Raw genomic sequence first — 13311 nt, 5'->3', positions numbered from 1 at the left:
AGGACTGATTGCTTTGATTTGTCTATTATGTGTATCTGGTTTGTATTAAATGCAGTAATAACTTTAAAGTAAAAGTAAACACTGAAATTCAAGACTTTAAAGTAAATGAAAGCGATAAAAAGCAGTAAATGTGCACTGAAAGTAATGCATAACGTAAAATGATTGCATAAATTAAACTGGTACGCATACATACATTCCAAAGTTGCACTCGTCACTCATTATTGCACAGAGATTTGAGTTTACTTGTGTTTTTGTAGAAAATGCGGATCCTAAACTGTTCCTATGGAACTTGCTTAAATAGTAAAAATAAAATAACTACTACTAACGGTCGACTGATTATCAGTCAACACGCGTCTTCGACATGCAAGATCTTCAACTGTGAGACCTCCACGCGTCATGTGAAAACTGCTAGAAAACTGCTTGCAACTGCCTCTTGACTTCTTATGCCTTCCGACCTCAGTGCTATACTTAAACAAAATGTCTAAGTTTTTTCTGTTTGTTCTAGTCGAACCTGCATCTTGACTAAATCTAGTCGAACCTTGGTCAATGATGGTTTGTAGATAGTCGAACGACAGCTCTGACTAAACAAGACCTTTTAGTCAGACTTCTCTCTTTAGATTCTTCAATAATCTCACCTGTTTTAGAGATTATTTACCATTATTTAATAAGTCGAAATCCTAGGGTAACAACTACATGGTTGAAGGAAGGCTTATAAGGATTGATTGGTATTACCTATACCAATAAGATGCATATTTTTTTGGTAGCTTGACTTATAAAAACTCCATAGTTAAGCGTGTTTGACTTGGAGTAGTATTTGGATGAGTGACTTTCTGGGAAGTTTCCCAGAAAGCGTGTGAGTGGGAATAAAACATGGTGAAAAGATTCGTGTTGGTTTGTGGGATCATTTCGGTAATCTTGAAAGTAGTATGGGCATTACAAATGGTATTAGAGCCAGACATCTCCCAGTACGATGTGGTTCGGAGACGAACAAAGCGAAAGCTGGTGGGCATGTAACATCCGAAGTCGAAGAGGGCGATGAGTGTTCGATGAATTCACACCAAAATGAAAGGGATTCTAAGGTTGTGCAGGGATGAGACTACGTGATTGAAGGAATGCTTATAAGGATTGATTGGTACTGCATATACTAACAAGATGCATTTTCTTTCGGTAGCCATACAAATAACAACTCCATAGTTAAGCGTGCTTAACTTGGAGACATATTTAGATGGGTGACCTTTCGAGGGGTTTCCTAGAAAGCGTGTGAGTGAGGACAAAGCATGCTAAAATACCTGTGTTAGTTTGCGGGGTCTGTTGGTAATCCTGAAAGCAATCTGGGGCATTACAGGAGAGCATAACAAGAGTTCTATTATGAGACTTATTTGATTGATGAGTTGTTTTATTGATTAATTTCGATGCGATGAGCCTATGTAAGGGCGAGCATGTGATGACAGGTGTTGACATTATGATATATTTTATTTAAACAATGTTACAGAGTAGGTTTATGATGAGATTGTGTGACACCTTATATGTGATTAATCGCTTATAATCGAAATAATCTTAATATTTTGCGTTGGGGTTTTAAGGTGTTATAGAAGCCATGTTATATGCATTTTCAAAAACAAGCCATGTAAAAAAAACGATGATGGCTAACTCTCCATTCTCACCAAAGATTTATTTTCTTCAAGATTACCTATTCGCCCCCATAATGGCGCAAGTGTCAATCAATCACTACCCCAACATGGATGGCTTTACCTCAGAAGAACCAAATCTCTCTTCATAGTTGAGACCCTCGTAGCAAGGGAATCCAAAGAAACGACAGTTATAAGAGGTTCCTGTTTAAAATGTACCAAGACCTATCACCTTTTAAGCCTATTTTTACATTTACTCATAGGTAAATCCTATAAGCCAACAAGAAGAGGTAACTTATCGAGGACGTGGTAGAAGTCATGATGAGCTTCCAAGGTTCGGGAGTTTATCGAGGTAACCTATCGAGGTAACTTAACAACATCATCCTAAAAGTCATCCTAGTTCTTAGAGTAAGCAATAAACCAAGGAACATCCTAATGTAGTAAAATCAACCCCTGGTCATGGAACTATCTGGTGAAGTACGCACCATAGAAAAAAGGTGGAAAAGAGGCGGCAAGAAGGCTCCCATAGCCGATAGTCGAGCTAGAGCTCAAACTCCTTTATTAAAGCCCATGCACTTGGATGAAGCTGCAAAAGGGAATCTTTACGAACTATAACAATTCTTCTTCGAATCTGATCAAAGGCATGCGCAAGTTTATCTGAGTAAAAGACACTCATGGAAAGGGGAATATTGAAAGCCTTGATGATTTTGAAATCATCTAAAGAGGAAGATGAGGTTTTTGAGGACTTGGTTCTTGTTAGAATCAATAAAGTTTTTATCTCGTCTATGTTGCAACTGATTCTTGAAGATATATTCCTAAACCTGTCTCAGCTTCTTGCTTCCCAAAGATAGTAAATGATGTATATGATGACAACTTTTAGGATCAATGGACATTAAGAATTTAACATATAGGGATGAGTAAGAAAACATGAGAGTAATTAGATGTTGTAGTGTTATATTTGTAAGTATCCTAAACAAGGGCACCCTCGCCCAAGAGCGATAACGCCTAGGCAATGACCCATGGGCTCGCCCCTAACACTGATGACGTGCGTAGAGCCATTAGTCAAGGGAGAGGAAGTTCACTACTACTCCCTAAATATTAAATGGTCAATAAGTTCTCGTGATCTTGAGAGAGTAGTTACCACTCAGGGTTACCCAAACCTTAGGCCTAAAAAACCTCTATAAATACACCTCCCTCATGTGAGGGAGGCACATATCATAACTCATACTGATCACACCTCTCATATGTGTATATTTAAGCATATCATTCATTCACGAAGCCTCTCACCTCACGCAAGGAAGACTCCTAAAACTAGCGTAAAACATCTTCGTGCAAGGTTTCTCGCTGCCATGAACAAACTCCAACCAGACCTATTAATTCTCTTACCCTTTTAGAAGGAACACACCCACATGTTGTTTTTTTACCAATACACATATACACCGGTCAATGTATTATTCTCTTTAATTTTTATTATAGTTTTTTTTATGTTATAAGATTATTGAATAATCAATATATCTATTATAAATTTTATACTTAATACAATATATATATTTATTTATTTAATTTTTTGGCTTATCACCATCGGTATAGTCTGGTTCGGAGGTCAGTTCTGGCATCCAGTAGGTTCAGCCTCCTCCCAAATCGCAGTTGCGGAGATTCAACCGGTAGTCCTCCTTATCAAGTCTAGTACCAATCACCACTAGACAACCAACGATTGATTATTTATTTATTTTTATTATAGAAACGGGAGAGAATAATTTTTACACCCTCCGGTCACTATTATAAGCAAAAAAAATGGTCTAATTCTTGGTCACTATTATAAGCAAAAATCAATTATTACTAAATCATTTAATGCTGTAATTCCTAAGATACCCCTATATTTCATTTTCCAATACTTCATTAAATTTAATAAAGAGGATATTATAGTAAATTTAATCAATGTTTTCTCCAAAATCTAAAAAGTTAACTACACTTAATTGAATTTCTTAATAATCGTGAAAACCATTTTTTTTGCTTATAAATGTGACCGGAGGGTGTACAATATTAGAGAAAATAATTATTTGATCATTAAATATATTTAACTTTTGTCCTAATTATTTATAAAGTCATACACAATACACATGAATATAATTGAGATTTACTAATCACCATTAAATATTCTGCCTATTGGTTTGATGTTCTTCGTCGAGGCGGGAAACAACTCCTCCTTTTTTTCGTGTGTGAACGAACGGCTACCAACGCGCTTGCGTTCGATCTCATTTCCGTGCCGTGTAACTATAACCACCGCACACCGCCGTAACAGAATCCTTCGTCCGCCGTTGGTTCGTTTCATCTTCTTCTCATTCCTTTTGTTCTTCTTTTTGCTATTTAAACTTTCCATCGATATTTTTCTTCACTCTTAACGATATTGTTGACTCAGTGATTCACTCATGGATTCATTCCGAAGAGACTCAACTACTCCATCACACGGATCATTCTCCTCCGGTAACGATTTTTCTTAATTCACCGATTAAAACACCGTTTAATAAGAATTTTATTTTTAGTTTACGATCTGTTTGAATTCCGTTTCATAAAACTATAACTAACGGTTGATGCGAAATTGATCTATGCTTGAAGAAAAGATTCTTGAGATTGTATCTCAATTTTTTTCCCTAACTTCGGATTTTCATTCTTTAGTTAGTAGTATTTAATTGCGGAATGCTATGACTCAGGGACGCCGAAAACACGATGTTGATACTCGTTACTAATAATAATTTGAAAAACACCAAACAAATAAATTAAACGTAACCACGCTATCAATTTCAGACACTGACACAGACACACATTTTTTCAGTGGTGTTTATACTACTGTTTGTTATTAAGAAAGCTATTCTTATCAGATTGATCTAAGGATAAGTTAAAGGTATCATTCATTGTGGAAACTTTGCAAAAATGCTTATACTCTTCTCTTAATGCTTTACTTTCTTAGATATGATATTTTTATTTTTATTTTCTACTCGATTGCAATGAGTAATGACAGCATTTGGTTTAGCTTTGTTTGCCTGTGAAAATGTTTAATCACTAAAAAATTACATTCTTGTCATAACTTGTTTAGAATGAGGCCATTATTATGAATTATTGTAGGTGGAAATGGAGTCTGTTTGATGGGAAGATCATGGAAAGAGGATCAACATTCGTCCTTCATTGATTTTATCTCCACTTTCCTCTCTGCAAATTCCTTTCGCCTTAATTTTGTGCCAATTGCTCCGGTAAATGCATGTTTTTTTGCCTATTGTATTTTGTTCCTTTCAAATGAAATGATGACTGAAATTTTGAGGATTTTCTTTGTAGGACTTTATTTTCAATTGTGGAGGTTTGTCTGTGGCCTTTATTTTTGTCACAAACTGGGACTGTAACAATGTGGCTCCAATCTTCAACAGGTTAATATGTTATTGTTTTGGAGTCATTGCTAATGCTTTGAGTGATGTTTAAGTAGAATTTATACCTTGCAAAGAGTTTAGGCTTGATTTGAATTTTCTGGTGCAGAGTTCAGCAACTGAAGGCTCAGTTTTCACGTTTTTACGTTGTTATCACACTCCCAGGAAAAGAGGAAATTGATTCATTTATTGATTCATATTTCAAGTAAGTTATGTTACTTCTGTTCTGATTGATTAATGTTAGCTGTTTATGGCATGAATGGTGAAAGAACATGGATCTTGGTTATGAATGTATGAAGATTTGGGATGGTGATTGGCAAGCCTACATTTATACCAGTTAAGGACTTGGAGATGGGGTTTGAAAAGATGGTAAAAATTGCCCATTCTTCTGGAGGTAGAACCTGAAACTTGTATTTAGTTTTAATGTGTAGTTCCAATTTATTATTTTTATTCTTCAACTAATTGCAGTATACAAGCAGGAGGGAATTGAAGAAAAATTTAAAGCTGAGGTCAGCTCATTGGTTTTACATCAAAATTTCATATTATGTAGCTGCTAGGATTCATAATAGTGAAACTAGCATGTTGATGTATGAACTTTGTTATGATTTTGAAGAGGAAGAAGTTGGTGCAAGGAATGAACTTTTACCTTAAAGTTGTTACATCAATCCCAGGCATTGACGATCACGATGCAAATGCGGTACATCTTTCTACTACAAGGAAACTCTTTAGTTATTCTGATATAGATTGAGTTATTTTGTTATTCTGATGGTTCAATTCAGCTGAGTCAAGCTATTGGTTCTGTCCAAGCAATTGCGAAGGCATCAAAAGAGCAAATTCTGGAGAACACAGATCTTTCCACTGACAAGGCAGAGATGGTTTCAAGGTTTCTTAGGGATCCAAAGTTTTACTTGAGTCCCAAGATTAACTGATCACAAAAAAACAAAGGAATCCATATTTGTTGTTTTATTTGTTTGCCTAGATACGAAAAGAAGCACTTTGAACTGTTTTAATATGGGATTTATGCTAATCCACAGTATTCATTGTTTCAATCAAATTATTAAAAAGAGAGTAAGAGATGGTACTATAAGCACCCGCAACCAAATACAGAAGACTGAAAAACAAATAAGCATCCAAACATAAAAATAGAACACTAATTAAGCCTACAACAAAAGGAAATGTTGGCAACTGAGAAAATCATAGTTAAGATTTGAGTATAAGAATACGCTTCTTTGCTGTTGTGCTTTCTTAATCATTATGCTTGCATCTTAAGGAGGTGGTCGAGATGGCGATCGATGAGATATATGTGGTTGTGGTGGGATATGAATAGGAACAGGCGGCTTCGTTTGAGTTGACACCTTGTTACTGATGAGTCCATTGGGTTGCGCATCTATTTGATGTTTTGGATTTCCTACAAGACTCATAGCTGCAATAAACAAAACAAGTACAGTTAAATAAGAGTAAGACATCTTTCTTCTCATCCTTCTTATTTATTTCTGATGAATCAGCGTTTTGACGCAAATAATTATTGTATATTAGCTATTGTGTTGAGAGTTTAGTTTTTGGTTATATATATATACATATAATATAAACTTTCAACGTTTTTGACTAACTTAAACTTTGTATGACTTTCATGTTTGTTTCATTTTTTTGAATAGTTGATTTAAGTCTATGTTTCAGTTTTCGTGGTGATATAAAGTCTAATTTTTTGAATAATTGATTTTTTGAATAGTTGACTTTTGAGACTGTTTGGCAAAATTTGTGACATGTCAATGTAAAATGACATATTAACGGCATACCTGTTCAGACATTCATAAAGAGTTTGGTTTCAAGTTTAGCATTATAAGCATACGTTTAGCCATTTCTGCCGTGAAAATAAAGTATTAAAAATCCCGGGTTTTGATCGACGCACGTCTGCAGCTGTTTTAACGTTCCACAGACATAGCGTTAGTGTGATACATGTTTGGTTTAACATGTAAAGAAAAAAACCGGTTCCATGTTTTATTAGGATTTCAGCATAAGCATTCTCCTTACTAAAAATATAAAATATTTAAGCTCGCCATTTTTTAGAGAGAAATTCTTTAATGTTGTTGAAGAATTGCGGCATAGTGATGCCAAATATTAATAGACTCTAAAATATGTTTGATAGTCGAATTTGAGTCAAAATAACACACCATGTCTTTGATGTCAAGTTCCTAGGTCATACGCAAACCACGATATAACGTTATTAGCTCAACATGAAGGATGTTGGAATAACCAATATTACTCACAAAACCGTGAACCCAAGAAACATCAACATTTCGAATCAATCCACCAAAACTCGAGACATCATGATTATCGAGGCTAGTGTCATCAACATTCAAAATCACAGTGTAGCGGTGGAAAAATTTGAGTTTAAGCTATTGATTAACTTAACTCACAAAGCAAGAGTCGCCACCGAACTTTATTCTTTCCAAAAGAGGAAAGAGGAAAATATCGATAAAACCCACAAAGAGAAATCTGGATAAGGGGTTGGTTATGCAAGGGGAAGGTATTAACACCTCTCACATCTGTGGTACTCTCTATGAACCTTTTGAAAATATGTGTTTTTTAAAGTTAAAGCGGTTTTGTTTGCAAAAGAATAAATAGATGAGAAAATAAACGTTTTTGTTATTTTTTAAAGTATGTTCGGTAAGACGTTGCATCTTGTGCATACACACCTCCTCTGTGCAATGGAGAAATCAGATCATTTGTAGTTCTGCTCAAAAAGAAAATATGGTGTTTGTTTTGAAAAAGGTTTTTAAAAGAAAAAGAGTGCAAATGCACAAAAGAGTTTGAAATGGTCACTTGATTATGTTCAAGGTTTATTGTGAAAAGAGTTTGAAGTTTGAAAAACAAGGTTGATGGCAATGCATATGGCAATGGACTTACAAAGAGTGGGTTAGGGCTTGGTATATGGACCAAGAATGCGGGGGTGAACAATTTATTCAAGCATAAAAACATTATTAATGTCAAGCTGTTCTAAGTCCCAACCTTTAATTGCTGCAAGAGACAAGAGAACTCTAACTGTAGTGATTTTTGCAACTGGTGAAAATGTATCGAAATAGTCAGCGCCTTTCATCTGTGTGTAGCCATTTGCCACCAATCAAGACTTATATCTCTCAATAGAACCATTTGCCCTGTATTTGATTTTGTAAATCCACCTACATCCAATAGGCTTTTTACCATAAGGTAATTCAACAACATCCCAAGTGTGATTCTCAGCAAGAGCTTGTAGCTCAACAATCATAGCGTTTTTACAACAGTCCAACTTAATGGCTTGGGTGAATGAATTTTTGTTCAATGTTAGATAATATGGCACACCAAAAATGTTTAAAAGATGAGAGACATTTATCATAAGTAAGCAATGAAGATAAAGGGTATGCAATGTTAAAATCATTTGAATGTAATGCATGAGATTTATTGACAACAGAGTAGCAGTGGTAATCTGCTAGATAACTTGGTGGATGGGAGGCTCTATTGGATTGTCGTGTAGGCTAAGGTAGACTAGTATTAATAGAAGGGTCTGTGGGAAGGGGAGAATTGGTATCAACAAGGTCATTGAGAGGATTGATAGGAATAAGAATACAATTGTTGGTAAAAGATTGGACAGACTGACTATGACCTGCAGAATTAGGAATAGGAATACAATTATTAGGAGAAGAGTGAGCAGATTGGCTATGACCTGCAGAACTAGAGGTATCAGTAGTATGGATGAGACTATTTAAGGGAAGGTGATCAAATTGATTGTGATATGTGAAGCTAAGGGAATCTGAATTGGCTGAATTATTTTTAGGGGAAGTAACAGACTCGTTAAGAGGATTATGGGATAGAGGTGATCTGACAGAACCATGAAGAACATCAGGTGTGTCACTTTCAAGGGAGGTAGTAGGTTAGTCATTCTTAAGAGGAATTTACAAGTCAATGATAGTAGCAGATCTGGGCATATTTGGCAGATTGTCAAGAAAGGGATAAGGCTGTTGGTTAAGTTGAGTTTGAGTATGTTGAGTGTTGGAATTATAAGCAGAAGGTTAAGGTGCAGAGTCAATAACATACAGTCCTCGTTGTAACCTAGATGTACCAATCATTGCCTTGAAAAGATTCTGCATGATTTGGCAAGTATCAGCAGTGAAATGCATAAAACAATTATTACTATTGACAAGTTTAGTAATGAAGATAAGGTTGACATGGAAATTAGGCATATAGAGAACATTATGCAAAGTTAGGGGTGGTGAAACAATGACATTTCCAGACATAGATGCAGTGATATGAGAGCCATCGGGTGAGTTTACATGAACAAATATGATGTTTGTGCAAGCAGTAAAAGATGCGTTATCAAATGATATATAGTCTATTGCACCTGTATCTAAAATCCATAGAGTAGCATTCTTACCATTTGGAGTGGTTGAGTGGGAGTTCATGGAAAAAGGGGAAGTGGAAATGAAATTGGTTTGGGGACTCAGTTTAGACTGTTGAAGCAACTTTATGATGTTGTTGTACTGCTCTTGAGTGAATCCAAATGAAGATGGAGCTGAGCCTTGTGGAGAAGTATCAGATACAAAGTTAACTGCAGAAACAGATTGAACACTATTACCAGCACTATGTTATTTTCCTTTTCCTTTGAACCCAGGTGGAAAACCATGTTTCATGAAACAAGTCTCCATAGTGTGATTTGTTCTTCCACAATGGGTGCATATGTAACATCATATTTTTATTAGCTATTTTATTTAATTAGGATTATTTGATGTTGTGTGTTTTATTTAATTAGTGTTTGGTGTGATAATTATTTAATTATGTGTTAACGTGTTAATTGAGCTAATTTAGTAATTGGTAGAAATATAGTAAATTAGCTAATGAGCCTAATTGAGTTAGAAAGAATAGTCGGGTGGGTTAACCCAATACCAATTAGAGTTAGTAGAGGGTTTTGTGAGATAACTTAATTAGAGATAAGAGAAAAAGATAGAAAGAAGAGAAAAGAGGCCAAGAGAAGAACAAAGAGAAGAGGATTGTAAATTTCATTAAGAGGGTGGATTTTATCAAGAGGTAAGGGTTAGAATCCAAGTTCTTATAGATTATATGATTGGGTAATGTGTTTGTGTATGTATTCTCTTCAACTTTCAATTTCATGAAAACATAGAAAAGTTAGGGTTTATGCTAATTTTGATGGATTTATATGTTTAAACATGATTTTGATGATGAATGTTGTTAAAGGATGATGAATACTGGTTGTAATTGATGTTTATTGATGTCTAAAAGTGTTTTTGAGTAATGGGATGTGATTGAGTTCTGAGTTTTCTGATTTTTTTTCCTGCAAAATCGCATGTCTGCTAAGCGGCCCCTGGCTCGCTAAGCGGATACTGAGTGAAAATTAGAAAATGCGCGAGCTGTCTAAGCGGAGCTAATCCGCTAAGCAGAGTTGCGAAAACTGAAAGTTTCTATTTTTAGTCTGCACAAGCCCACTTCAAGCTGACTTGTTGAAAATTGAACTTCCATAAGCCCGCTGGAAGGTCGCTAAGCGGACCCTGCTGTATGGAACTTTTTCCAAACTTTGAAATGTTGTATCTTTTGATCCGCAACTCCTTATAAGCGTCGTTTGAAGCGTTAGGAAGCTATTGTGATGTTATATATGATAATATAGGATTGATTAGCACTTGATTGATTAATAATAATGTTGTTATGTGAAATAACATGTAATTGTCTTGTGTGCGTTATATTTTGGTATGTGGTGAATACCAATTGTTGGTATGATGTGTGGTAATATATTCATGATGATTGTGATTGGATATATGATGGTGGTAGTGCTTGTTGTAACTGTTAATTGTATTATGAATGTTGTGTATAGTTGGTGGATAATTCATAGAGTTGAATTATTATGGTATGCAGTAAGTTAAGATTGACGAGATAATCTTAATTGCATATTGGTATTTGTATATACATTCTTAGCGTGATCGACTTGATGGTGGAAGCGGTGAAACTTGGGTTCACATGGTAAGAGACGTTGATCCTTGAATGTAAATAGGCGTAGATGATGTGATCCTTAATTGGAGATAGGCGTATTGGCTTTGATCTTGTCTGCTCGAAAGTGTGTCTTGGATTCTAGATATTGAATCGGAATGCGGTAAAACTTTGGGTTCACATGGTACCACATGCATTGAGTCACATTTATACATTCGAGTCACATTGTGTGCTATGTGATTGTTTTTGTATCTATGAGATTGCTTTGCATGATGATTGATATATGGTATGTGAATTGTCTATTTTGAGAAGAGTGATGAATTGTGAAATGTATGCTTGTTTATATTTGCATTTCCCATTATCATGTTTTCTATAATAATTTGAATTCTCACCCTTCTGTTTGAATGTTGCCCTTTTGTTGGTAACGTGCAAGTTCAGACGAGTAGTAGCTTGTTCGAGGATTTAGCCAAGGAGCTCCTGAGTTTGTTATTAGATTAGGTAGCGAGTCATATGCTCTGATCATGTAACACTTGGGGGGATTTCTTTAGACTTATGTTTATGTTTGAATATTTCTATTTCCTATGTTTTGTTGGATATTCGGATGTATTCGTTTGATATCTTGGATATGTTATTTTAAGGCTACGTGGCCTAGATTGTGGATTTCAAAATAGCATGTTTGGCGATGTTAATTTGAATTTGGTAGATGAATATAGTATGAGATGTATTCATTGAAAATTTTAATAGCAATTCAATTGTTTTCCGCAAGCGTTTATGCATAATGTATGAAAGCATGAGATTTTCAAATTGTGTTACAATATGATCTTTGCATATTATGAATGTTATATGTATGTTATTTTGGGATTTTCATTTTGTGGACATCAACATGTGGTGCCCTTTTTTCTTATGCATGATTACTCTGTGAGATTGTATGATATATTTGAGGTTAGAAAAGGGGTGTTACAACATACATGGCTATGATCTCGAGCACCATTATATGTCTGCCTCTTTCCTTTTGAGTAGTAAGATTTACCATTGGAATTTACCGAGTTAGTCTAAAGTTGGAATGCAACAGTTTCCTCATTGTTATTACCAATAGAATTCATAGCAATTGTAGAATTATGCATCTCACGTTCTTGTTGAATAACAAGAGAAAACGCTTTATTAATGTCTGATAGAGGATTCATCATCATGATTTGCAACTTAGAATGCTTAAATTTTTCATTTAATCCTTTTAGGAAACAAATTACACAATCCTGTTCATGGTACTTCTGGATTGAAGCAACCTCACCACATGAGCAAGGAATAGCGCAAGAACACGCAAGAATAAGGCGATAATTGTCTAACTCATCCCATAACACTTTCAACTGAGTGAAGTAATTAAAGACATCAAGATTACATTGACGCAACTTGTAAAGATCCTCCTGAATATCAGAGATGCGAAACAAATCAGTGTGAGAAAAATGAGTTTGTAATTTCTTCCATACACATGCAGCGCTATCGATCCACAAGACCGATTTTGCATTAGATTATGAAATGGAGCGATGAAGCCAAGCAAGGACCATGGTGTTGCATCGAATCCATGAGGCATTTAACGAATCTGCTACTGAAGGTTTGGTTAAGAAACCATCGATGAACTTCTCTTCGTTCTTCGATATCAATGCAATATGCATCGATCTTGACCAACTGTGATAATTCTTGTCATCAAGCAAAGGAGATACGAGAACGAGTGCTGGATTTTCATTGGGATGTAGATAGTAAGGGTTTGTGGAATTCGTAGAGAAATCGTGGTAGGTCTGGTAAGCCATTGATAAGAGAAAATAACAAGATCGAAGGTGAAAATACAAATAATACGATTCTGCAACAAAGAAAGAAATGGGAAGAAAAAGGTTGCAGAAATGAAAAAAAAGGAAGAAAACAATGACTACCAGAGTTTTGAGAGCTCTAATACCATGTTCAGGGATAAAGTGCAGAGGGATAAAGTGCAGAGAAAAAAATGAACAAGAATGAACAAGCTATGGAAGACGAAAAAGGAAAAGGATAAAGCTCTTATTCATTGATTGCTCAATGTGAAGTTACAATATCTAAACTATATACACTGTAATAACTAACATGTAACAAATTGTCACGTGTAAGGCTATGATGTAATGATAAATAAACCATGCTATGCTAACAACTGCATATTTATTATCATGTATTAGACAGTGAACTGCATATTGAAAGATCGTTAAGTGAAAGTATGTTATCTAAATTCCTCATAGGGGTGTGCATGGTTGGTTATTTTCAAAAACCAAACCATA

At 35.2% G+C, this 13311-nt stretch overlaps 1 protein-coding gene across 1 annotated transcript; it reads left to right on the top strand.

The window, feature by feature from the left end:
• Positions 1-3783: 3783 nt before the first annotated feature.
• LOC131630701 (protein PARTING DANCERS-like) lies at positions 3784-6515 on the top strand. The gene is made up of 9 exons (XM_058901453.1): positions 3784-3949; positions 4048-4112; positions 4752-4876; positions 4959-5047; positions 5154-5249; positions 5344-5438; positions 5513-5553; positions 5658-5741; positions 5824-6515. The coding sequence occupies exons 2-9, from the start codon at positions 4058-4060 to the stop codon at positions 5971-5973; spliced, it is 735 nt and encodes a 244-aa protein (XP_058757436.1). The 5' UTR covers positions 3784-3949; positions 4048-4057; the 3' UTR covers positions 5974-6515.
• Positions 6516-13311: the final 6796 nt, after the last annotated feature.

Source organism: Vicia villosa, unplaced genomic scaffold, assembly GCF_029867415.1.
Source record: "Vicia villosa cultivar HV-30 ecotype Madison, WI unplaced genomic scaffold, Vvil1.0 ctg.000716F_1_1, whole genome shotgun sequence".
NCBI lineage: Eukaryota > Viridiplantae > Streptophyta > Magnoliopsida > Fabales > Fabaceae > Vicia > Vicia villosa.
The sequence above is the reverse complement of the archived record's forward strand: the minus strand, read 5'-3'. Positions and strand labels throughout refer to the sequence as shown.